Below are 27099 nucleotides of genomic sequence, written 5' to 3' on the forward strand. Positions count from 1 at the left end.
CTATTTGAAACAAGTAATAAATTAACGGAGAAGATAAAAGTCTACATGACTTTCTGGGATTTCTTTGTCTTCATTTATAGTAACTTTGTTAAATAGTCATAACCTGAACCATTGATCTATAATTTATAGGTCTGAAAATCTAGAAGTTCAGCGCAATTGGTGGCTGATTAAGCTTGCCTTAATCATCCAAAACTGTAACTTAACAAATAGGAGTAGACAATTCATACCTTTTTTTGGCTGCATGTGGGATAAATCATATATGATTGTGGCATCACCTTCTTCCCTACCCTTCCTCTTCAAAAGGTTAACAATCATCTTGACTAGGGAAATTAGGTCACCAATCATGTGTGTTTTTCCCCATTTTGGATTTAAAACCTCAATTTTCAATTTGATAGATTTAAGATTTGAGTTCAATTACATTCTAAATTTGAAAGTTCTATTAGGTTATCCGTCATATAAGTAACATAAATAGATGTGAAAATACAATTATATCATTGGCACATGTGTCGTATAACAAAATATAAGAAACACGTGTTTCAATTCTAACGAACGCAATTTCAATCCATACGAATACAACCCATTTGTAGAATTAAAAGTCAAAAATTAAATTTGTAAATGTTTTGTCATTGTATTTAACTTGTTATAGCCCCACCAAAAGCATCATCAACAATTAACATGTTAAAGGAGGGAAGGGAGGAGGGGGTTGGAGAAAACACCATCCCTCCTACCCCGAAACAACCGCATGTGGCAGTGGAAAGCCTCACAAGGAGGTGGGAAAACCTTATTCACAGAAAGTGGAGCGAAGGTACACTAGAATATTGATATAATCAAAATTTCTTGGGGATGCAATGCAATGGATAACAATTAAACAGGGACACCTTGTATTATTCCTAATTTAAGATTAAGCCAGTTTTTGCATCATTCTTTTTCTATTTTTGAATATTTTAGTCAAAATTCCATGGAATTGATGAACTGAAAATAGCCATTGAATTATAATTAAAGATTATTTGCACATAATTAGTTTAAATGTAACAGAAAAGAGATTCAAATAGCTAGCTTTGTATATTACAAGTTGAGCATACATATATATACATTAAAGTGGATGTCACTTTAAGCATTTCTCTTGGGTCTCAATCAGAATCTCAATTCTAAGAATAAGCTCAAAATGGTGTCAACATGAACAATGTGTCTTCTTCTTTGGTGAAAATACCAAAGATGGCTTTAATGTAGTTCATTGAATAATATACTAATAAGCCCAACTTATTAAAAGTGACAGTTGCATTATTTTGTTTGATAGAAAGGTCAAAGAGAATAGACAATAAAAATAAATTAGAAGAATGAATGATTATCTCGAAAGAACAAAGTTTTTCTCCGACCTCAATTCAAAAAAAAAAAAAAAAAAAAATCCTTTAATTGAGTATAGTAAATTGATATATGTCCTTAAAGTTCATATTTCAATTTAATAAATGACATTAAAAGAATTATACTCCGTTAAGAGAAAAACTTTGTTTTTTTCGAGATTTAAACAATATACATTTTTGTTATGAAATTTGGATATATTTTGAGATATAAATTTTTAATTTTTAATTCTCTTTGGATTTATATATTAGATTTTTTTTTTTTTACCATAATAATATTTATTGATCAGTCCGTTTAGCCCAAGACACCAATGGATGATGGTTTATGCAGGAATAAAAATTATAAAATTATATAAGAAATGCTATTTAAAATCAGAAAATTATATAAGAAAATAATAAAGGGAAAGCAACAAAAAAAAAAAAAAAAAAGGAAAAAAAGAAAAGAAAAGGAAGGGAAACAAAAGCAAAAGCAAAAACAGAAAAGAACTTTCTGAAAACACCATGAGAGGATCAAAAACCTGACCCATGAAAAACAGAGGAATGAAAGAAACATCTTTCACCCGTTGCAAAAAGACTCGTCTTTCTCCGTTCCTTCAAGCCAAAGAAAGATAGATATAGACCTTGGACAAGCACAAACACACACGCACATACTTTCAAACACTTCCTGTTCAAAGTATAATCTTTGGCATTCAATATCAAGTTAGGATTGGATCAGACAGCCCCATCAACACCAGAATCATCATCCGTCCGATTTGATGACGCCCACTTTGACATGTCGCTGTCGTTGCTAGACTCTGCAGCTCCGGCACCCATAACCCCACAAAACACCAGCCTTAACGGTCAGTTTTCTTATCCTATCTCATTCAGTTTTTCTGGGTTTCCCTCAAAATCTCAATCTGTGCCAATGAACCCATCAAATATTGGTAATCAAACTTCTGGGTTTTCAAATTATTCGAATTCCAATCAAAGTAATTCCAGTATCGGTTACAATACCTCGTTTGGGAGATCGGCGCCCGGTTCTTCAAGGCCGAGGTTTGTGAAGGCGAGGAGGCAATCGAATTCTCAGAATTTGAGGCCAACGGCGGCCTCGGACGCCCGGTTAGACCCCGGTTTTAATCCGTTTCGGGCCGTTCCAGAGAGTTCGGTTCCTTCCTCAGCTGCTTCCCAAACTGGGACTTCTTTCTCCAGTGGGTCTGGGTTTGGTAAGAGTGGAAGTGAGGCATTTGTGTTTGGAGGGAATAGGGTCGATTCAGGTGTGAGTACGAGTAATTCTAGTGGAGGTTTGGAGAAAGATGTGCTTGAGGAAATGAAGAATTTGAAAATTCTGAGTGAGAATGAGTTTCTCAATGTCAAAGATGGTGTGTTTAATCCAAATGCAAATAATAGGCCGAGTTCAAGTCTATCTGGGCGGTCAGGGAGTGGTGGCTTTGTATTTGGAAGTGGGCACAAGAAGAGTTCTAGTATTGATGATAGCATTGCACCGAAGCTTCCCGAGGAAATGAGGAAGTTGAACATTGGAGGTCCAGGAAATAGTGAACGTATCCAGAAAATTAGAGATGTAAGGTTTAATTTAAGTGTGAATGATACGACCAAGTTTGGGTTTGGGAGTGGCCACAATGTGGATAGTTCCTTCGATAGAAGTTTGGAAGCAGAACTTCTAAATGAATTGAAGAATAAATGTGGCATTAAAGAACCTGGTCAGCTTGATGGTGGTAGTGTTGCATTTGGAAGTAGTAAAAAGGGTGGTGCTAGAAGCTTAGCAGATAGACTTTCTGATCAGATGAAGAATCTGAACGTCAAAGATTCTTTAAATACCAATAGTTTTGAAAAGAATGAAGCTACTATTAAGAACAATGAAAAAGGCAACACTGTCTTCGGAAGCAGTGAAAGTACTGGTGATTTGTATGGTGGAAGAAAAGAAACCCCACTGTTGAGGAAGATGGAGAAGTTGAAATTAGGAAGTGGGGCAGGAGACTTAAATCGATCAGATGCAGGGCCCTCTTCCTCTCGAGTATTTGTGAAGGAGATGCAAATGGGACATTTTGGTGATATGTCATTCCATGATCTTGATAAAGCAGTGCCCACGGAATTCACTTTTCAGGTGGGAATGCAGGGTAAGGAAGTAAGTGGTAGTCAAGTTCCTTTAGACCGACCAAAAGATGATGCCGAAGTGGGTGGAAATGTTGCATCTTCATCTTCATTCTCATCTAGTGACACTGAGTTTAGCTATACAGGCAAACAAGATGGTACAGGGTTGCCCTTTGTAGAATTTAAAACACCAAAACCAAAAGCTAACCTATTTTCGGGCTTAAATCAGAAAATGGAATTTAGTGCAAAGAGAGAATCAATTAGAGACACAGGATTGAAGAAAAAGAGTGGAAAATTGAAGAATTCTACCCCAGTCCAGATGTGGCCTGGTCAAGATTTTGTTTCGAGGGAAAGCGGTTCCCAAGAGAACCCAGAGGCTTCTGAATCTTATTCACCTATGGACATTTCCCCATATCAGGAAGCACTGGCTGATAACCGCCACTCAAGAGAAAATTCTGTGACATCTGGTGAGTCATTCAGACTCAATAGCAATGAAGCAAGTAATTCAGCAGCAATGGTTTCAGGTGGTGCTATTGATGAAGATTTGATTGGAGCAACTAATTCAGCACCAGTGGTTTCCAGTGATGCTATAGATGAAGATTTGATTTTTGCAGCACAATGCTTGAATATAAATGAAGGCAATTCGATACGCCAAGAAGCAAAAGTTGGAAGTTTTGAATACCATTTTGATAAAAGTGTTGGTGCTGGAGGCCCTAAGGAAGAGTCTGTTTCTGTGGCTGAAACTGAAAGCTTCAAGTCTGCAGCTGAGGAGGTGGACTATAATAGTGATGATGCTGTTACATCAAGAGAAACTGAATCCATTCCAAGCTCAAACGTTGAGAGGCATGATAGTGATGGCAGGACGCGAATTGGTGTTGCTTCAAGTTCAGACGATATGAGTGGGTTTAAATTCACCTTTGCTGCCTCTTCTGCCACCCAAGGTCAGATATCTGCTTCAAAACGCCACCCAAAAAAGATAAATTTGTTGAAAGGTGGTCATGATATGTATGATTCCAGTACCAATGCCAAAGTTTCATACGCATCATCCTCTGTGAATCTCTTTCCATTCTCCGGAACTTCATTGCCTTCGTCTCCTGGGAGGGTTCAGAAAGGAAATCTATCTACTTCTCAATCCAAGGTTAAAATGGATTCTGAGATAGAAAAAAGACAGGAGGTCAAGCAAGAGTCTGCTGCAACTGTTACAGCTCAGGAAGCGTGTGAGAAGTGGCGACAAAGGTCAGTATCAGTTCAAATCATCTTTTTCTCATTTCTGTACTTAATTCACAAAATTATCTCTCTTTCATTATCTCTTACTCTGCATTTGGAGCATTTAGTAAGTTGGCTATGGCATGTTATATGTTCTCATTATATCCTCTAGCTTTGAGATACCATTTTGTTTGTTGAATATGATATTTATCAGGGGAAACCAAGCCTATATGAGTGGGGATCTGTCTAAAGCTGAGGATTGTTACACAAATGGGGTGAACTGTGTTTCTATGAGTGAGACATCTAAAAGCTGTCTCAGGGTTTTAATGCTGTGCTATAGCAACCGGGCAGCAACACGAATGTCTCTTGGAAGAATGAGAGATGCACTAGGAGACTGTGTGATGGCTGCTGCAATAGATCCCAACTTCCCTAAGGTGCAACTTAGAGCTGCAAAGTAAGGGTTCTGATTTATTTTGAGCTTGTGGTGACTTTATTTTGTCTGCATATGCTAGTTTATCGCTAACAAACTTGTTTGCTGGTGAAGAATATGTAACATTTCTTCAATTGCATTCTTGGCAAATATTGTACCCATACCACTCCTCTTGATTTCTATGTACATTTTTTGTTTAACTAGTTTCTTTAGGTTTATTTGTTATTCAAATAGATAGCATATTTATGCTCTTAGTATCCCCAACCTGGATTTTGTTTAGTAATGGTGGGATATTATATCCCTAATCAATGATTTTTAATTTGATTTCATTTCATTGAAGTTGTTACCTTGCCCTTGGGGAAGTTGAAGATGCATCAAAATATTTCAAGAAGTGCCTGCAATCAGGAAGTGACTTCTGTGTGGATAGGAAAACTGTAGTAGAAGCATCTGATGGCTTACAAAAGGCACAGGTACTGTTATTATTTGAATAGATCAGATCTGATCATAGTATTTACCATCAATTTTTTCAGTCTGTTAATATGAAAACTTTATATAGCATCCAAATTGAACATGATAATTTACCATTGTCTAATAATTATATACTGGGGGGGGGGGGGGGGGGGGGGGGGGTAGGGGTGTTAGGTTGGGTTGTAAGGCATAGGTGAGTGGGAGATATCTAACTTTCTGGCTATTTTTATGGTTCGCTAGTTCCTATTGATATATATTGTAGTTTCAGAACACAGCTTATTGGTTCTTTCAGATGAACCATTTGAAGGTGGGAATTCATTAATTTTTTTTTCGTGTTGTATAGCTCAAAAATATACTCCTCCCATCCCACAATGGGTAAAAGTTAATAACGGCAGGCATTTTAGTGAAACAAACACTCCTCTTAAAATGCCCTTAAGATGGGTTAAGAAAGGTTTAAACTTTAAAAAGAGTGACTTTAGATTTATGGGTCATATGAGAAGTTAACTTAATAAATGCTTTTATTTTGGGGACCTTGATCTATTTAGGGACAGCCCAACAAGGACAGCACACCATCTATTGTTAGACAGAGGGAGTAGTATTTCACAGTATCATTATTTAAAATTGTTGCTTCTCTTTCTTAATGTCTAAAATTTTATATCGTTGGTATTTTGGATTTTAGTTGTTAAATTACTGCAATTTAATTATGAGATTGTTGCCTAATATTCTATTGTTCTCTCCTAAATGATTTTTTTGAGGAAAAGCGCTAGCCACATTTACGCTATCACTCCAAATTCCTTAAAATCACTTATAAAGTTCAAGCTCACTTAGTAAGGAATCAATGTGAGACTTAGCACCCATGAGTGTTTTTATAAACCACCCATACTATGTGAACTACTCGTATTTCCAATATAGACTCGGGTGTTGCATTTTTAGTTACATAACTATAACAAAATGTCATCCAAATTTCTGATTGTATGTACAATGGCTTTCACTTCTGGAAAAGCTTGATGTTATTCCTGCCTCTTCTTTTATATTTTTTTTCTTCATGACGAATTGGATATCTGGTATCCAAACTAATTTGTCTTTTACTGTCTGGCAGAATGTGTTAGAATGCATGAACCGCTCTACTGAACTTTTGAAAAGGGGCATGTCTAGTGATGTAGAGACTGCTTTGGAAGTAATTGCTGAGGCTTTGATGATTAGCTCATACTCAGAAAAGTTACTTGAAATGAAAGCAGAGGCTCTTTTCATGGTTTGCAGCTCTTTTAATGATACTGAGAAATTTTACTTTGAGAAATTGAAATCTACCAGAAGTCTGTTGTCGGTTTTGTGTTAACTTCTGTACATCTGGCAGCTCCGGAGGTATGATGAGGTGATTCAGCTGTGTAATCAGACCCTTGGTTCTGCTGAAAAGAATTCTCCCCCAGTGGATGCTAATGGCCAGGAAACAAGTCTGCATGGTTCTGAATTCTTGAACAAATTTTACTTCAAACTTTGGCGATGCCGCCTGATTTTTAAAGCCTACTTCCATTTAGGAAGGTTTGATGAGGGTCTTGCTTTACTCGAGGAGCAAGAGGTCAAAGTATCTATCACAAATAGGTAATTTATAATCCTCGCAATATGAAAGCTCCCCCTCCTTTTACACGTTTTATTGCAATGAAGGTATGTTTTTGCCACATAAAGTTCCTAATGTGTGCTAGAACTTTCAGGAGTGGAAGCAAGGCTCTGGAATCATTAATACCCCTAGCTGGTACAGTACGTGAGCTCTTGCGTCATAAGGTATGCTTTAAAAATTTATTTGCAACAAGTCCAGCTTTTGTACTTAAAATGAAAGGTGTTTTTTCTGTATTGATTTTCTGTTGTTCTCAACACAGGCTGCTGGAAATGAAGCATTTCAGGCAGGACGGCATGCAGAAGCAGTTGAACATTATACTGCTGCTTTGTTGTACAATGTGGAGTCACGTCCTTTTGCAGCTGTTTGTTTCTGCAATCGCGCTGCTGCATACAAAGCATTAGGCCAGATTACAGATGCTATTGCAGATTGCAGCCTGGCTATAGCTCTTGATGGAAATTATCTTAAGGTTTTCCTCTGAACCAATACAAGCTTTTAGGTCTTAGATTGAAAATTGTTGAGGAAGAAGTTTTGAGGGCTGTCATCTAGTTAAATTGATTTGTCCCTCTAGTCTGTTATTGTTGTGCTCCTTTATGTGTGTGTACATGCGTTTATACTTTTTGAAATTGCTTATTTTATATCTTTGATCATGGTCACTTTATTTGTTTGGTTTCATATGCAGAATCCTTAATATAAATAGAGAGAGTCACTCATATAGAGAAAACTCTAATTATGTCATCTTCAGTTCAGCAACCTCGTTGGTCATATTTGTGCTTGATGTGCTAATACTTTGATAGGCAATCTCAAGACGAGCAACTCTCTATGAGATGATCAGAGATTATGGACAAGCAGCTAGAGATCTTCAGAGAATTGTATCTCTTCTCAATAAGCAAGTAGAGGAGAAGACCAATCAGTCTGGAGCTTCTGATCGATTGATCACTGGTGCAAATGATTTGAGACAAGCTCGTCTGCGGCTTTCTGAAATTGAAGAAGAAGCCAGAAAAGAAATCCCATTGGATATGTACCTTATTCTGTAAGTTTCTCTTTCTACATGTGAATCCAACAGGTTTCGTTTAAGTTGCACCTCCTTATGGATCTGTTGTTCTATAGAGATTATGACATCTATTCCATCAGTGTCTAATGCAATAAGGTAGTCTATACTACTTTTTTCCTTGAAAGCTGATTACTTCTTTCTTTTTGTAAAAAAAAAAAATTAATTAATTAATTTGGCTCTCAATGAAATCCATCATACAGATCATTGAGCCATTTTGATGCAGGAATTGCTTGTATCCTTTTATTCAGTAAGCTGGTCACTGATTTTGTTTTTTTGTTTTTTTCTTTAATGATATGTCACTCTTCCCAAAAACGATTGGTCTTATTGAACACTTGAGGATGCAAAATTCGTGTCTCCCATCCAGTGGTGGAGCCACATAGGCCTTTGGGGGTGCCGTGGATTTTAAAAAAAAAAATTTCCCAAAAATAAAAAAAAATAAAAAAATTCCCAGGATGCTGCTGTGTATGGTAAACTTTAATAATGCCAAAACTTATTACATATGTATGGTAAGCAAAAAAAAATTCCTTATCTAATACATATGTATGTTAAACTTTAATATTCATATGATTGTTTATTTTGTTGTTTAATGTTTATAAATGTTTATTGTCTCTTACGAGGTCGTGATTTAACCTGAAAATTTTAGGTTCATGAATAAATTAAACTTTAGGTTTATGAATTGATTGATTTGACTTGCTGAGAGCTTCAATTTATATTTGGTACTTGATGATTATGTACTTCTAAGATACTGTAAAGTGCAGTTCTAGACTTTTTTTTTTTTTTTTGATATATATAGTGCCGACATGTTACATTACTAATATATCAATTTGAGCACATATTTATGAACTCTTATAGATATTTTTTGTGATGCATATATTATGTGAATTATCAAATTTTTAGGGTGGAGAAAATTTTAGGACGCAAAAAAAATTTTAACGGCACCCCTAATATGAATTGTCTGGCTCCGCCACTGCTCCCATCTGAGACTTATTTGGACACTTACGTAGATTTTTGCCTTCAGTTACCTGAACAAGTGCAGATTTTCTTGCTTTTTTTTTTCCTTCATCAACAAAACAAGTGTAGAATTATAAGTATGTGATTTATCTTCGTCAAGAACTTGTTCATAGTTTAAGTTTCATTATTCTTTTACTCTTTGGATGAGTTTTTGAAAATTGTTTCCTGTTTTGGGTTTTGAAAATTGTTTTCAGTATTTAAAAATTGAAAAGTGTTTTGTGGAATCCGCATCTAAAAACTTTTGGATATTATATTTGAAAAGTATTTCTAGAAGAAAAAACTGAAAAGTGTTTGGATGTAATATTGAAAACATGTTTTCAAAACAAAAAGGGGAAATTACTAAATCCATCACTGAGTTTCCATTTTTATCTTGAGTATGGAACCCTCTTGTACTTTACTCGATTTTGACTTTTAAACCAGGGTTTTAAATTTTGCAAATTGTAGAGTTTACAGTCATTTAAATCTGAGACCTTCGTGATCTTTCTGTCAAATAATTTTTCGATTTTCAAAAAAGAAGATTAAATACAATTATACCCGTATAAAAAATTTTAAAAGGAAAAAAGAAAGAAAAGAAGAGGCTAGGTTATGGCCTGGCCATGGTGGCTAGGTAACTACAGTGGTTGGGTTATGAGTATGACTTGACCATGGTGGCCAGGTAACCACAGTGGTCGAGCAACCCAACCATGGTTGCAGCTAGGTCGTGGGCAGCCACTGTGGCTGGGTGACCCAATGTATCTAGCCACCACCTAAGGCTCGATTTCCCAGCCATGGCCATGTTGGGTTGCCTAGTCGCAGGTGGGAAACCTAGCCAGCACAACCTTTTTATCTTTTCTTTTCTATATATATATATATATAGGAGCATAACATTGTTTTCAAAGGTGTTTTTCACTTCTTCTTTTTCTTTTTTTTTTTTTTTTTGAAAACTAAGCATGTGATTTGAAAACATTCTTATATGAAGGTGGGGGAAGTTTTCTAAAAGTTTTTTTTTTTTTTTTTTCTTAATCTGTGTTATGTTTTGAAAAGTGTTTTAGAAAACAAAAACTGAAAAAATTTCTGTGGGGATCACTTCTGGAAAATTGTTTGGATAACTAATGTCTGAAAAATGTTTTATGCTGTTTAAACAGCGAACCAAACAAGGTGTAAATTTCTAGTTTTGTTTTTAGTTTCACCTTGAAACTTGTGTCTTTTATAAGAAGTTTAAAGCACCAATAGTACTAGGGTCAATTTTGAAAACATACAAACAGTTAAGTGTTTTGAGAAGTTGTTAATCTTAAGCTTTTTAGATAATGTGCTAACTCAAATTATGACTGCAGGGGAATCGAGCCATCTGTTTCGGCATCTGAAATTAAGAAGGCCTATAGGAAAGCTGCACTTAGACATCATCCTGATAAGGTTTCAAAATTTGCTGATTCATTTACTTATTAAAAAAAAGATGCTGATTTATTTCCGTGCTTACTGTTAGGTAATTTTTTAAACAAGTCCTTTCTCCATGTAGGCTGGTCAATCCCTGGCAAGAAGTGATAATGGTGATGACAAGCTGTGGAAGGAGATAGCAGAAGAAGTTCACAAGGATGCTGACAAACTCTTTAAAATGATTGGAGAGGCATATGCGGTACTTTCAGATGCTACCAAGGTGTGACATGCATATTATCATTATGCAGTCTGTTTCTCTTTCCTTGGCTAAAGTTTTGAAGAGTTTGACGCTTCTTACTAACTTCTTTTTTCCTTGATTTTTCTTGCATAGAATATCCTGTTATGAAATGTTTAACTACTACTAAGAAAATGTTGTTAAGTCGGTCCTAAATGTGACTTTGCAACTTCGCAGGGATGTTGTATTAGTTGGCTTGCTCAATTGGGCACACAACCTGAGATGCTTTTCTTGGCACTAAATACAAAGTTGCTCTCACTTGGATGAGAAACGAAATTCTATCTCTGGCCATTTGGGATGCAAAAAAAAATTTTAAAAGAAAAGCTGGATTGGAAATTAGAAATAAATGGTTAAGGACAAAAAACATGACAACTTTGAGGAGTAGTAAATGACTTATGAGAACCTTATCAAAAAGTTAATGGTGTTTAGGAACAATACTTCGAACAGGACTAGAAATTTATATAGAAGCTACACCTTGATATTTTCTGAGAATTTGAAGTTGTTAGAACTTACTTTCTTATTATCTGGTTGTCTTCATTTTTTTAATACACACTGCAGTAGTCATATATGTGTGTGTGCACATGCCACAAATTGCTCCAGAATTGGTATTATGAGAGCAGTGCTTATTATGTAAAACATGATGATGATATATAACAAGCATACTTGCATGCAACCTTTTTTTCTTTTCTTTTCTGTTCCATATCTCTCTGAGCTTATCGTGTTGCCTCCACGCACTTCTGCTCCTCTCCAGGTTTATACACGTCGGCCACTCCCATTAGCTCCTGCACCTCCACCATCATCCGTCCCGTCTTCGGATCCGCTGCCACCTACATTTGATTCCTTGCCCATTGCCCTACGTCACCAAACACCACAGACCAGGCCGGCCAAACACCACGCCGACCACCATCTACCCTTAATCACGATTTGTGGGCATGAAGCCCATTTTCCAGACTGCAGTAGAACCAATAATAGAGAAAATAAAAGAAAAAAAAATGATGAAGGAGTGGGTATATGGATAATGTTATGGCTCTAATACCATGTTAGTTTGTATGAGAGAAAAGAATAGAAGAAAAGTAGAGAAAGAATAGAAGAAGAATAGGGGAGGCTGCGTATTCACCCTACAGCTACTCTCCTCTCAAACATCATATATATATAAGTCCAACATAGAATACAAAGACCAAAATACCCATAACCTATTAACCCTAATACACCTTTCTAACACTAACCAAAATAATGTTGGAACCAGTTCAAGCGCATTGTATCTTATATAAATATACCCACAGGTGTTGTTATATTGGATTTGAATCAGATTTTGGATCAATCTATATTGATTGATTGCCTTTATTATTTTGTTGCTAGAAAATACTACTACTGGTTTTGGAATTCCAAATCATTCCTGCAGGAGGTTCATACCATTTTCTTAACTCTTTAACGACACGAAAAACCATTGTTCAACTCTTAGAAACATGAAAAAACCAAAGGGTCTCTGCCCTTTCATCCCTTGGATAGATAGAGAGGGAGGGCAGGGCAGAGGTCTTTGGTATCTCCTCCAGTCTAGAATTAGGCCTCACAATCACTAGCCAATATGTTTTTCTCTCGTGCCTTTGTTATAGTTGACTTGTTTGACAATATTGTCTTTGGTAGAAGAGCTTATTAGGGTTAATATGTTATGTGGGTATGTTGGTCTTTGTGTTCAAGGTTACAATATATATAGTGTTCAAGGTTACAATATATATATGAGAGAGAGAGGAAGGCTACGTGAAAAATATGAACGTGCCTCCTCTGTTTCTCTCCCATTTTTCATGAAATCTCTCAATATGGTATCAGAGCCAAAAATCTTGAAATTGAACCTTGACTCCGTCAAATGAACCCCCATTTAAATTAAATATTCCACGCGTTGGGTCTTACCTATTATAAGGGAATTTGAGCCCACATGTGAGGGGAAGTGTTAAAGTAATGATTAAGTGATTAAATTTATCTCTTCCTATCAACTTAAACTTTTGAAATAACTAATAGTTTAACGGTCTCAAAAGGCACCATATTCTAAGAGCTTAAATAAATCCTCCTCTGTCTGTTGTAGGTCAAGCACCCCTCATTTCCCTTCTTCTAACTCTGATTATAAGGGGTTTGAGCTATAGATGCTTTTTGACCAATAGCAACATTAGAACATATCAAATTTTGCCCCTGTTAATTGAAAAATCGTATATGAGGCTAGGGCTATTTTACCGGTCTGTCCGTCCCCCGTAATTAATTCTCATTGACCACGTCCGATGGTGATCATCAAATCAATGGCAATAAACCTTGTTTGAAGAGGCTTAAAATGGATCATCTCAAAATAATACCAGGAGTTGAAGATATAATTAACCGAGATTCAAAAGCTGAAATTCCCCCTCAACCATCATTAGGTTTTGTAGCTGGGGCATTTATAACACAACCTGAATAAACCTCACTTACTGGTATATGATATATAAAAGGAAAATCAACTAATATACTAAACAGGTTTGGATCAGTTCACATGTATTCTCTCTGTAGAATAATGTGGGCCTCCTCGATGCTCTTTTGTCCTTAAGGAACCTGTAAAGTGGAAGATTTAATTGCTTGACGAATGAACTGATCACCTGTTCACAGGATTTAAGTTATTAATATTATGTTTAGGTTCCTTTTCTTTTCTGTTACTGTCTGCCTTTTCTTTACTTTGTATAATAATCGTTAAACCAAGTCCTATTATTTTGTTATTAATTTTTTCAAACTCGACAATCAAATTTGGCTTTTATTTGGGCAACTACTATTTTTCGCAGCGTTCACGGTATGATGCCGAAGAAGAGATGCGGAATGCCCAAAAGAAGCGCAATGGAAGCAGCACATCTAGAACTCATACAGATGCCCAGTGTTATCCCCATGAAAGAAGCAGCACTAGGCGGCAATGGAGAGATGTCTGGAGATCATATGGTAATTCATCCTTTAGAGGTTCAGAAGGCAATCAATGGGACAGGTATTCATGAAAACTGTGTGGACATGCATGATTAGATTCATCAGCAAGTCAGAGAAGGGGCTAGTCAGATGTTTGGATGCATTCTATATGTAGCTTCAGCTTAGAGGTCCAGCAGACAGGTCATTACTTCAACCACTTTTTCAGATATAGTGCCATTAGTTTTCTTCAAAAACATATAACAGATGGCCATAAGCTTGAGTGAGGGTTTTGTAGTTTGAAGGATTCATGAAACCTTTATCTAGAGAAAGAAGAAAGAAAGGGAAAGGAAGAAATAAGGAAAGAGCTCACTCTTATACAATATCTGAAAGAGAGATCTGACTGACTGTTTGAGCTGCATAAATGCATTGGTAACATGCAGAGAAGAGATGGAATGTAGCAATTCCAGGAACAAACTTATTGGCCTTGGCAGTTTGCTAGTCCTGGCTGATTCTAAACTAACAAGTGCTAAGAAAGGGATGTTCTGATTGGTCCTGAAATCTTTGGTATGCTCCTATGTGTTGGTTTTATGTTCTTTTTAAAACATTCAAGTGGGAGATAGCGCCTGCAGTATATAGTTTGATGCAACGGTTGTACATGAGTGAGAGATTTTTGATTGTATAGTTTTTGTTTATCCACAAATGAAGACCCCACCCCCTTCCCAAAAAAAAAAAAAAAGAAGTTTGGAAGGATTTTCTTCATTGCATTTTTGTTTAATTTGTTTATGGTTGATTTAAACTACTAATTGCCTAAAGAAGCTATTGGTTTATTGGTTAAGGTAGATAGTGATGGAAGTGGTGTTCAAGCCCAGATTATATGTCCTTCAGTTTTATCCAATGTCCCAAAAGGGTAAGTTTTTGTTTTGTTGGCCAAAGGAAATTGAGTAAAAGCAAAGTAGATCAATCCATCTAGACTTAATTCACTTTCCTCTTTCTCATAAAACACTTGAAATTTAATCTGGACAGTTTGAAAAATTACAACACCTAAACCAAATCCTTTTTTTCTTTTTTTTTCTTTTTTTGTTTTTTTTGGTATTTCAAATAGGTGCTTACTCACCAATTGTGTAAGGCTATAAGCCAAGCCTCAACTATTTGAAATTTTTTTTTTTTTTTGTTTTATCGAAAATAAACTAGGGTGGCAATTTTAACACGACACACAAACTCAACACAAAATTAGTTGATTAAAATCTAAGGGTCCAACTTGTTTAATTAATTGAATTGACTTAGTATTGACCTATATAGTCTAAAATTCATGCATCGACACGATCTAAACCTGACACGCAACATTAATAAAGTATGCATTCAGATATCACAGAATGTAGAAGAAAAAACAATCCGATCAGTTTTAAGGTTATGATGACACAAAAATAAAGCAAAAACCCCCTTCAACGCTTCTCATTAATGACTTCATTCAATAATTAAAACCTAAATTCATGGAATCCTCTCTCTTTAATAACAAGGATCAGAATCCTTTCCATCTCAAGGAACCATTTCACAGCGAGATTAATATGGATGCAGTCGTGTCTTTCTTTCTTTCTTTTTGTTAAGGCGGTGATTTCTGTCCCATAACCAAAGGAAAAAGAAACAGCAAGAAATGGTGGGGGGATTTAACATGTTCCTCAAATCAGATTTTTCTCAAAAGTGTTGTTACGTCAATGGGGATTTGACAAAATTCATGTATAAAGGATCAGAATTGTCTCAAAGAGTTTTCTTTATCAATGGTTTCGACATATTCTGCACTGCAAAATGTGCACTGCTCCCAAACAACTGTAACTTCAAGCACCTGAAATTCAGAAAAGGAAACTTACTGATTAGCAATTTAAAATTCACTTGATCCCATGTGGATGACACAAGAAAGCAACAGCAACATCAATTCCTCTACCTCTGCTGTATCTGGTGGAAGCTGAAAAAGAAATTTGAACTGTAATTTGAGTGTGAATCCTACACTCTCATACATATATTCCTAATCCAAACTCTTTTGGGTCTGTTTCAACCATCCATGGTGGCCTGAAGAGAAAAAAAAAATACCAAAAAGAAAATTAAAAAGAATTATCCAAAACTACAATCATATAATGAAAAAAGATGAATAAGTGAAAGTTCAATTTCTGAGAATTTCTCTTTACTTGTTCATTACAAAATTGATCGTTCCTTGTGCAGCGCGTTCGAGAAGAACTTCCCTTGCCTCAATTGCAATTCCTTCTGGCTGTAAGAGAATTTCATAAAAGGTTAACTATAGAAAAGTATGTTTTTGATCTCTAAATGATTTATTATACATACTTCTTCTGGAAACCAAACCCCAGGCTGCGTGCTGCCCTCAAGAATAGCTAAAGCAAAAGCAGCTGTTGAAGTTCCCACAGATCTGAAAGTGACGAACCCTATAGTTATGATATCTAAATTATAGAGATAGATTACTTCGAATTTTATAGGCACAATTGATACCTTGTATAAAGCAAGGGCATTTAGATATTTAAGGTTAATGACAGCAAGAATAGGCAGAGTTTTATTGACCACAATAAAATCTCTGGAAAACAAAATCTTACACAGAAAGACGCTTATGACTGAATATACCAACTACACTGCGTCCATCTGAACACTCCAAATCAACCTGATCTCCAACACCAGAAAAACAAAACAAAGCAGAAAAGCATAAGTGATGACCAACTTGTATTAATGGTTTAACATATTATAGTAAAAGGAAGAGAATTTCCACCACTTCCTTTTACACTAAAAAGAAATTGAAAAGTGTAAACTAATAATAAAGTATAAGCCATTATAATTTCTCAGTAATTATATCTCACCCTCATTGATACACGCTCTCCAGCAATCCTATCAACTGATCGGACTACAGGGTCAAACAATTGAACTAATTCTTGAACTTTGCTCCTGTCTCTCAAAAACTCCTGCAGGACTCAAATTGCATGGGCTTATTAAATGGAGCCAAAAAGCAAGGTAGTCAGGTACTCAGGTGATTCATCAAATTACTGAGCCCTTTGTCTCATAGTACTTAGTAGCTTGTTCAGATCCTTCACATGCCGCAAAGAAACCAATTTTACAGCACTGTACAAAGTATTATATTAAAATCAAGTAACTATCATTTACTGCTTATTAACTTCTAGGACTTAATAGTTAATTACAGCAAGTAAATTATCTTGTTATCTAACTATAATTCCCAAGAGCGTGGTATTGATAGTGCTGGCTGAAAGATGTTAATTTTACAATGATCTAACAACCTAGATATAAATACTCAAATGAAAAATCAGACACCAAGACCAGTATCAGCAACTTAAATTGGGCAGCTTAAAAACAAAAACAGAAGAAAAGCAACCCTTAGTAATGTAAGAACATACCGCAGGAAGAAGATTTGTCATGGCTTCCATTCCCCAATTCCAGAAGAATGGAGCAGTTCCAAATCGAGCACTGACAGTTGGTACTCCAAGGACCTCATGAGCACTTCTTACTTCAGGCAAATTCCTGGGAAGAATAAAGAGGAAAAGAAGATTCTATTGAATAGAAACGTGATTGGAGAAAAAGAAGCTTCAAAGCATTTGCATCGAGCAGATATACAGAAAGCAACTAGTTCCATCAAAACAGCATTTATCTGTAACCCATAAATAATTAAAAACAGACCCAAGCTCATATTAATGAAAGATGATACGACACGAAGAAAGGGAATGTTAATTACAAATGATTTTATGAAATTTACTAATCCGCTTGCGGTCTACATCCTTGTTGGACACCATATTTTGTAACTCTTTTAGCTAGCCTATAACAAAAAAAAGCTCAGCTTGGATAGGGACCATTACGTTACTCAGAAGTCAGCTTTTAGTATGGACTCAGGAAAGAGGCTTATTAAGTTTTTTTTTTCATTTAGGTTTGTCTCTCTTTCTTTGCTAAATATATACAGGCCAAAAACTAGGACTTTGATGGAAATTATGCATGAAAAAACTCTCTCATTAAGCATGCAAATTCACTGCTTTCAAAGCTTTTTGTTTCTAAGAGAACTTACAACAGGTAAACATCTCTCTTTCCAATTCCTTTTCCAAAGTCAATGTTGACCATTCCACTATAAGGCTTCAGTTTGATCACTTCTCCTGATTGAATAATAGTCAACTACCATAGTTAGCATCAAAAGCAAAATGGTGAGCCATCTAAAGAGAAAAGGAATAGCTTATTTATAGAATGCCGATGGAACTAACCTTTATTATATGCAACCACTTCTTCTCCAAGAAGTAAAAAGCTAGTAGCTAATATAGTTGGACCGGCACCACCACTACCTGCTGTGTAGTAGTAGAATCTGAGACATAGCATATTTGCGAGTAAGTTGTCAAAGAAAGAGGAAAAAAGTGGTTTGAGCTTTTTGGACCCAACCTATGGTTGTTTAGCATACAAGAAAATCAGTATGCATTTCATGTCATAATTGAATTTCAAATCAAATAGTAGTGGAGAGTGGTTACCGTAGTCTCTCTGGCTCAGCCTCACTTTCATTTCTTGAAACACGAACTAGCTCTGCTGCCATCACTGTCATAATAAAGGTGGGAAGGGTTAGTATTTATCATGAAGGACCCCTGTAGCATACAAGAGAAGGTTTTCATCTTTCACACAAAACATAATTTGGCATAACTTCAAAACTAAAGTGCAATCTTAGAATGTACATTGTGCCCTTGCATAGGTTGTCCCAAGTCCAAATGAAAGAGAAGGGAAGGGTATAAGAACCCTTTATATATTAAAAAACTCCCAAATAATCATAATTAACTGGATCGATAATTATTGAGCTTAGATTAGCTGAGTTATACCTTTAAGATACAACTCATTTTAAATTGACAAACCCCACTTGTCTAAGAAACATTTGTTTTTGCCATTCAGCTTCACCTAGAGCCCATATAGGGACAGATATGAGAGGTGCACATAAAAAATAGCATGTCTCATCCAAGAAAGCTCAGAATGCAGTGCATGTTAACTTTTAAACTTGGCTTTGTCAGAGAGGAGATCTGACTCCAACACAAGCTGCTTAATGCCAAGCCAAATCATGGGACACACAAAACCTAGATGATTATATAAAAGAATGCCTCAGAACCATGTGTGAGACGTATGGCCCTGAAGCCTTGTATATGAGATTATAATCTTTCATTCACTATATGACAAAAATACTATTAGTTCTTATCTTCATCAATGAAATTTGCTCAGTTTTATTCATTGGCAAGAGTATGTATTATAAATGTATGAAAACTATGGACTACATCACAAGAATGAATGTGACAGAACCATTGCTCACTCCTGGGTAAATTCCGCCTGTTGTTATAGCTGGAACATTTGCAGCTACTGCACTACTCTTGAAGGATTTAGCACGCCATGCATAGGTTGTGTCATCACAAACATCAAGATAGGCTGTCTGAGGAAAGATTGAAAAACATTATCTGAGTTAATCCTATCATCCATTACCCACAAAATTTACCTAGATAAGTTTTATGTATGTGTGTGTTTGTTAGTATGCGCATGTTGTGTATGTGCCCAATTATTACCACTGACCAAATACACAGGCTTCAGAACAAGTTAGGTTTTTTAATGTAGTAATTACCTTTCCCTCACCTTGGTATGTATGGCAGCTTCCAGTACAGTGCACTTTTCTGCCTGTTGGAAAGGTCCAGCCGTATGAACTACAAGATCCACATCTGCTGAGAAACTGGCAGAGTTTGAGTTTTAACACTAATGAGATGCTTAAGGGAGATCATTACAAGGTATTAACTATAACTTGCTATTTGTTTTAAAGACTGAAAACAAGATCCCAAGCTGATAATATTTTATCATTTACTCTATCTAGACCTATATGGCTTATGGAACCAAAAAAAAAACCAAAACTTTATAGAGCTGAGTAGGACAGAGGAACTAATCCTAGTATAACCTCGGACAGAATAGATTATCAGCAACCTAAGTTCGATAATACCTTATATAATGCAGTAGTAAGAAATCATGTAAAGCCCATTTATAAGACACCATAGAGTACTAGTTCAACGAATAAAACCTGCCCATAAAATATTTAATTAAAATAAAAGATTGAAATTGGTTACCACTACATACCCTCTAAAGCCGCTTCGAGGGATTTTACATTGTCAATGTTGACCTCGGAAAACTCAGAGTTTCCCCCTAGTTTAGCCACCATAGAAGCACCTTTTTCCCTGCCATAGGAACCAATTTACACAATTCAGCATCTCTGTTCATGCAATTAGATTTTCTCGGGAAACAAGCAAGAGTGAGAGAATCTTTGGTTTGACCTGTTGCGACCGGCAATGATGATGTGGAGGTCGGGGCGGAGGTTGGAGAGCGCGATGGCGGTGGAGCCTCCGACCCGACCTGTTCCTCCCAGCACTAAAACGCGCGCGTTCCTAGACTTGTCTCTGTATTCGCTCTGGTCTTCCTTCGTAGCGCTACACCTCAATGGCACCAAATGGAAAGGAGCCCGCACCGCCATGACCCGACCCGTTTCGCGCTTCTCTCTGTCTCTCTGTGGAGAGAGACGACTCTTATCTATCTGGCTCGCTATCGGTTTGTCGATGATGATGACGTGGCACCATACGCGCCTAAATAAATAAAAAAGAAACAAAATTCAAATTTTCACCGAGAAATTTAGCCGTTAAATGAAATGGCAAAAATGTAATTTGCTCGAACTTGTTGATACGTTAGTATCTACACTATTACCTAAAAAGGACAAAGGTTAACCGGAACTAATGTGTCTTTATAAACGACTCACTCATTATATGTTTGTTAGACATCTTCCTAACATGGGATTGAAGTGTTACAATCTCTTCTCCTTAAATTTTGACGTCTAGTACTCCAATACAGCAATACCATAAGGCGTTACTAAATTGTTCTGATACTATTTGTAACGATGAGAAAAAATGCTAGCTATATAGGAGTTATAACTTCAAAATGACTAATCAATTTGGATAAGATCTATTATTATTTATGAAGTCCGTCCCATCTAATAAAAAATTAATGTAAAACTTAACATTCATGATTCATAAATACTTTTATAAACCTCCCATTTTATATAAGTTACTCATTTTCCTAACTTGAAATTGGGGTATTAAGTGGAGTGAACTTGAGATTGGGGCATTAAACGGAGTGAAAGATGACGGATGCAAATCAAATTGGCCACTCACCAATTTTTTCACAATACACTAGTGCACCAACAGTTAATTTAAATGTAAAAATTATTTAGATAATTTTATTACTTAATTGTAAATGTAAAAATAAAATTAATTATAATTTTTTTTTTTTAAGGAGAGACTATATATATATATATATATATATATATATATATATATATATATATAATAGGGAATGAAAGATAATTATGGTTAGTGGTTATTGACTAAAACTGTTAATCGTAATCGCCTAAGTAGTTAACCGACGGTTAGCAGTTATTAATTGCTAACCACCTTTAAAAAAAAAAAAAGAGAAAAACAAAAACAAAAATGACGTCGTTTCATGTATGTGTATATATAGGTAGATAGCGGTTTTTCTAAATCTTATAACCGCTAGCCGCACGGCCCTAGGTAGTTAGCAATTTTTTATAACCGCTTTTAAAAGCTGTTAAGTGGTTAACGGGCAGTTATTAATCACCGGTTATTTCAGCCCTAGATTTTAGTCCCATAACCAAAGCAAAAAGAAACAGCAAGAAATGGTGGGGGTTTAACAATTTCCTCAAATGAATAAAGAATCAGAATTTTCTCAAAAGTATTGTTAGGTCAATGGTAGCAAGAATTGTCTAGGGGGATTTGACAAAATTCATGAATAAAATATCAGAACCGTCTCAAGAGTTTCTTTGGCAATGGTTACCACATATTTTGCCTGCAAAATGGGAAATGCTCTCAAAAAACTCTTAACTTCAAGCACCATCAATTCCTCTACCTCTGCCTGCCTGCTGTATCAAGTGGAAGCTGAAAAAGAAATTTGAACTGTAATTTGAGTTGGAGTCCTACACTCTTGGGTCTGTTTCAACCATCCATGGTGGCCTGATTACAAGAAAAAAAAAAAAAAAAAGGAGAAAGAAAAAAGAAACATTATCCAAAACTAGAATGATATAAAGAAAAAAGATGAATAAGTGAAAGTTCAAGTTCTGAATCAGAATTTCTCTTTACTTGTTCATTACAAAATTGATTGTTCCTTGTGCAACACGTTTGAGAAGAACTTCCCTTGCCTCAATTGCAATTCCTTCTGGCTGTAAGAGAATTTCATAAAAGGTTTAACTATAGAAAAGTAATGTTTTTGATCTCTAAATGATTTATTATACAATATACCTCTTCTGGAAACCAAACCCCAGGCTGTGTGCTTCCCTCAAGAATAGCTAAAGCAAAAGCAGCTGTTGCAGTTCCCACAGATCTGAAAGGAATGAACCCTATAGTTATATATTATCAATTTTATAGGCGAAATTGATATCTTGTATATATAAAGCAAGGGCTTTTAGATATTTAAGGTTAATGAATCTTACACAGAAAGGCTCCTATGACTGAATATACCAACAACACTGTGTCCATCTGAACACTCCAAATCAATCTGTTCTCCAACCCCAGAAAAACAAAACAAAGCAGAAAATTATAAGTGATTATTTAACAAATTATAGTAGAAGGAAGAGAATTTCCATCACTTTCTTTTACAGTATAAAGAAACTGAAGAAGTGTAAACTAATCATAAAGTAAAAGCCATTATAATTTTCTCGGTAATTGTATGTCACCCTCATTGATAAACGCTCTCCAGCAATCCTATCAACTGATCGGACTAGAGGGTCAAGCAATTGAACTAATACTTGGACTTTGCTCCTGTCTCTCAAAAACTCCTGCAGTACTCAAATTACATGGGCTTGATATAAATACTCAAATGAAAAATCAGACACCAAGGACCAGTATCAGCAACTTAAAAACAAAAACAAAAGAAAAGAAGAAGAAAAACAAGAACATACAGCAGGAAGATGAGTTGTCATGGCTTCCATTCCCCAATTCCAGAAGAATGGAGCAGTTCCAAATCTAGCACTGACAGTTGGTACTCCAAGGACCTCATGAGCACTTGTTACTTCAGGCAAATTCCTGGGAAGAATAAAGAGGAAAAGAAGATTCTATTGAATAGAAAAGAAGCTTCAAAGTATTTGCATCTATACAGAAAGCAACTAGTTCCATCAAAACGGCATTTAACTGTAAACCATAAATAATTAAGAACAGACCCAAGATCATATTAATGAAAGTTGATTCGAGGAGGAAAGGGAACGTTAATTACAAATGATTTTACGATTAACTCTCTCATTATGCATGAAAATTCACTGATTTCAAAGCTTTTTTTTTTCTAAGAGAGCTTACAACAGGTAAACATCTTTCTTTCCAATTCCTTTTCCAAAGTCAATGTTGAGCATTCCACTATAAGGCTTCAGTTTGATCACTTCTCCTGATAGAATAGTCAAATGGTGAGCCATGTAAAGAGAAAAGGAATAGATTATTCTTGGAACTGACCTTTACTATATGCAACCACTTCTTCTCCAAGAAGTAAAAAGCTAGCAGCTAACATTGTTGGACCTGCACCACCACTACCTTCTGTGTAGTAGTGGAATCTGAGACATAGCATATTTGCGTGTAAGTTGTCAAAGTAAGAGGAAAAAAGTGGTTTGAGCTTTAGGGTCTGTTTGGGATTGCGTTTAAGGGGCCTAAAAGTGCTTTTAACACTCAAAAAGTTCGTTTGAAGAAAAAGTACTCGTTTGGTAAAAAAAAATTAAAAGCGCTTTTAAGGATCCAAAAAGCTTAAAAATGGTCAAAACGCACTTTTGACAAAAGTTTAAAAATGAAGCTTTTGCCAAAAAATACTTTTTAACTTAAAAGTTCTATTTCTCAATCGCAATCTCAAACATGCTCTTAAGCATACAAGAAAAACAGTACGCATTTTATGTCATAATTGAAGTTGAAATCAAATAGTAGTGGAGAGTGATTACCGTAGTCTCTCTGGCTCAGCCTTGCCTTCATTTCTTGAAAGGCGAACTAGCTCTGCTGCTATCACTGTCATAGGAAAGGTGGGAAGAGTTAGTACCATACAAGAGAAGATTTTCATTTTTTTAAGATGAATGAGTAATTTCATTAAGAACAAAACACAAACCAAACAACATCTCAACCAGTTACAAGCCGTTACAAAAGGCTAAAAACAAAACAAACCAAACCAGGAAACTAAACACCTGCAGAAACAGCAGCTACAAAAGCAATTCTGCAGGTAAGTTCCATAAGGAACATAAAAACAAGATTCTCCCTAGTTTTCATGTTTGACACAAAACATAATTTGGCATAACTTGTAAACTAAAGGGCAATCTTAGAATGTACATTGTGGCTTTGCATAGGTTGTCCCAAGTCCAAATGAAAGAGAAGGGAAGGTGACATGGGTACTGCAATAAGAACCCTTTAATTTATGACAAAAATACTTTTAGTTCTTATCTTCATCAATGAATTTTGCCCAGTTTTATTCATTGTAACTAAAGAGTGTATGTGTTATAAATGTGTGAAAACTATAGACTAAATCACAAGAAAGAATGTGACAGAACCATTGCTCACTCCTGGGGAAATTCCGCCTGTTATTATAGCCGGAACATTTGCAGCAACTGCTCTAGTCTTGAAGGATTTAGCACGCCATGCATAGGTTGTGTCATCACAAACATCAACATAGGCTGTCTGAGGAAATATTGAAAACATTATCCATTAGCCACAAAAGTTACCAAAATACAGAGATTTCAGAACAAGTTAGTAGTAGTTACCTTGGTATGTATGGCAGCTTCCAGGACACTGCACTTTTCTGCCTGTTGGAAAGGTCCAGCAGTATGAACCACAAGATCCACATCTGCTGAGAAACTGGCAAAGTTTGAGTTTTGACACTAACTTAAGGGAGATCGTTACAAGTAATTGAGTTTTTTTAAAAAAATGCACAATTTTAAAGGCTAAAATGTGATTTTACCAAACGTTTCACTGCATTTTTAAAAATTAAGTAGTTTTTAAAATCGCAAACTTAAACGGAAGCTTTGTAACATTTGTAGAACCTAACCCTACCACGTGGAATATGAAATATTTAACTAAAATAAAATGTATTACACGTGTAATATGAAATATTTACCACTACATACCCTCCAAAGCCGCTTCCAGGGATTTTACATTGTCAATGTTGACCTCGGCAAAGTCAGAGTTACCCCCTAGTGTAGCCACCATAGAAGCACCTTTTTCCCTGCCATGGGACCCAATACAGACAATTCAGCATTCCTGTTTCATGCAATTAGATTTTCTCGGGAAACAAGCATATGGGTTTGAGAGAAACGTTTTGTTTGACCTGTTGCGACCGGCAATGATGATGTGGAGGTCGGGGCGGAGCTTGGAGAGAGCAATGGCGGTTGAGCCTCCGACACGACCCGTTCCTCCCATCACTAAAACGCGCACGTTCCTAGACTTGTCTGTGTATTCGCTCTGGTCTTCCTTCGTAGCACTACACCTCAATGGCAACAAATGCAACGGAGCACGCGCCGCCATGACCCGACCCGTACAGAGCACAGTCAGCAAGTGATGAAAAACAGAGGATTAAACTCCTCCCTGCAACTGCCCCTAATCAATGCAGCTTACAGAAAATTCACAAAACTAGCCGTTACAATTACTGTTCACGTTGAAGCAAAGGCCTGCAGACTCCCCTGTGTTCTGGGAAGGAAAAAAATGGTCTTTGAGCGAGTGAGAGAGAGAGAAACAGAGGCGGGAGAGCAGATTTGTTTTGGAGTGAAGGAGAAAGAAAATATTAAAAAAAACACTGTATCCGTGAACAACGCCGCATGTGGCGTTATACATGTGAGTTTTTTTTATATTATTATTATTATTATTATTATTATTTTATAATGCAGAGTCTGGGATTTCTCACCATCTTTGTTAGACTTCGTTAACGATGTGATATTTGGGAAAAAGTATAAGCTTTGTTTGACTTTTCCTTACACATTAGACCCACAATAGGATTCAAGAGGAGAACAATGGAACATTGACATGGGATGAATTCTCTGCGTTGGCCAACAAGAAGATCGGAGGATCCAGGTAAACAAACCCAAAGAAGAGGATCATTTATGGACAAATCTCTCAATCTCATTCTTTCTCTCTTGCTCTCGCCGTGCACAAGGAGATGATAGTTGTGGGTATGAGTACTGGACATTGATTTTGCAGGAGGGGATGACTATGAGTGTTGCTTTTTGACAAACGTGAAGATGATGGCAAAAATGTAATTTGCTCAAACTTGTTGAGGTTGTAGTACAGTATGTACTCTATAGATTCCCCCCCCCCCCCCCCCCAAAATGTTTTTAGCAAAAAAATATTTTTTTTAAATAGAATTTTCTAGAAAAACATTTTTTAGTGTTCATTCAATCGTATTAAATTTTAAATTACAAAAATGTCCTGGTCAGATTTTGGTGGGTTTCTGCTAGCGTTGGTGGGGTTCTAATCGGGTCCTAGCGATGTCCTAACTGGATCATGACGGTATCTCAGTTGGCTCATGACGATGTCCTAGTTGAGTTTATCAATTTGAAAATGAAATGATCAAACTTAAAAAATGGTTTACGATTTTAAAAAATAAAAACAATTTTTCTAACATCAAATAGGCTTTTTTATCAAACCAAAAATATTTTCGGTTAGAATGTCCGCTCTCCAACTTTTTCATAATACTCTAGTGCATCAAATTTGATTTTTTTTTGTTTTAATTAAATTTGATATGTATATTTTTTTAATAAGGTGAGACTATTTGCTTAGGCTTGTTATTGAAAATTGTGCAAAATGTAACAGTAAATCTACTCAAGAACAAAGAATTGAATGGAAATGAGAAAAGAATGAGAAAGAATTTCTTTATTGAATTAAATGGCCGGTTTGAAATGGTTAGTCTCCTAAAAACTAAGCATTTCGAGGATTTTTAGACCTCCAAGGTTCACAAGGAAAATTTTACAAATCTTTTGATACCTTTACAGTTATTTGAAGAGTCTTATATAGACCCAACTCTAACTATTTGGGCCAACTAAGCTTAACTAACAACTAATTTAATAACAAAAATGGGCTATATTATCTATCTACTTTAAACTATTACACAAAAAAACTGTAGTAATGGTGGGCTATAATATCTATCTACTTTAACCTGCTACACAAAACTGTATTAATTGTGTTTGGTGAATCTCATAGATGAATTACTTTTTTCTTTCCTTTGTAATTAAGTGGCCGGCATTGCCACACA

General features: G+C 35.9%; 3 protein-coding genes across 5 annotated transcripts; 1 reads left to right on the top strand and 2 right to left on the bottom strand.

The window, feature by feature from the left end:
* The first annotated feature begins 1919 nt into the window (after nucleotides 1-1919).
* On the top strand, nucleotides 1920-14333 carry TPR16 (Heat shock protein DnaJ with tetratricopeptide repeat-containing protein). Of its 2 annotated transcripts, none has more exons than XM_059573551.2 (11): nucleotides 1920-4682; nucleotides 4867-5106; nucleotides 5423-5552; nucleotides 6650-6802; nucleotides 6905-7149; nucleotides 7260-7329; nucleotides 7425-7631; nucleotides 7960-8195; nucleotides 10541-10619; nucleotides 10723-10860; nucleotides 13674-14333. In XM_059573551.2, the coding sequence occupies exons 1-11, from the start codon at nucleotides 2131-2133 to the stop codon at nucleotides 13875-13877; spliced, it is 4254 nt and encodes a 1417-aa protein (XP_059429534.2). In that variant the 5' UTR covers nucleotides 1920-2130; the 3' UTR covers nucleotides 13878-14333. The 2 variants fall into 2 exon arrangements, with proteins under 2 accessions (XP_059429534.2, XP_059429535.2); XM_059573552.2 differs by having other exon boundaries at nucleotides 7263-7329.
* An 877-nt stretch (nucleotides 14334-15210) lies between these two features.
* On the bottom strand, nucleotides 15211-20414 carry LOC132164012 (uncharacterized). Of its 2 annotated transcripts, XM_059574421.2 has the most exons (14): nucleotides 20112-20411; nucleotides 19918-20015; nucleotides 19429-19511; nucleotides 19105-19231; nucleotides 18297-18360; nucleotides 18039-18136; nucleotides 17849-17933; nucleotides 17190-17313; nucleotides 16641-16742; nucleotides 16383-16447; nucleotides 16120-16201; nucleotides 15966-16045; nucleotides 15725-15849; nucleotides 15211-15625 (listed from the first exon to the last, which is right to left on the bottom strand). In XM_059574421.2, the coding sequence occupies exons 1-13, from the start codon at nucleotides 20306-20308 to the stop codon at nucleotides 15792-15794; spliced, it is 1263 nt and encodes a 420-aa protein (XP_059430404.2). In that variant the 5' UTR covers nucleotides 20309-20411; the 3' UTR covers nucleotides 15211-15625; nucleotides 15725-15791. The 2 variants fall into 2 exon arrangements, with proteins under 2 accessions (XP_059430404.2, XP_088375295.1); XM_088519169.1 differs by lacking the exon at nucleotides 15211-15625 and having other exon boundaries at nucleotides 15761-15849; nucleotides 15966-16201; nucleotides 19429-19514; nucleotides 20112-20414.
* Nucleotides 20415-21617: 1203 nt separating this feature from the next.
* LOC132163857 (uncharacterized) lies at nucleotides 21618-25379 on the bottom strand. Its single transcript, XM_059574235.2, has 13 exons — nucleotides 25183-25379; nucleotides 24983-25080; nucleotides 24620-24702; nucleotides 24410-24536; nucleotides 23813-23876; nucleotides 23340-23437; nucleotides 23190-23274; nucleotides 22799-22922; nucleotides 22574-22675; nucleotides 22331-22395; nucleotides 22140-22221; nucleotides 21981-22060; nucleotides 21618-21854 (listed from the first exon to the last, which is right to left on the bottom strand). The coding sequence occupies exons 1-13, from the start codon at nucleotides 25377-25379 to the stop codon at nucleotides 21818-21820; spliced, it is 1242 nt and encodes a 413-aa protein (XP_059430218.2). The 3' UTR covers nucleotides 21618-21817.
* Nucleotides 25380-27099: the final 1720 nt, after the last annotated feature.

Source organism: Corylus avellana, chromosome 8, assembly GCF_965113065.1.
Source record: "Corylus avellana chromosome 8, dhCorAvel1.hap1.2, whole genome shotgun sequence".
Classification (NCBI taxonomy): Eukaryota; Viridiplantae; Streptophyta; class Magnoliopsida; order Fagales; family Betulaceae; genus Corylus; species Corylus avellana.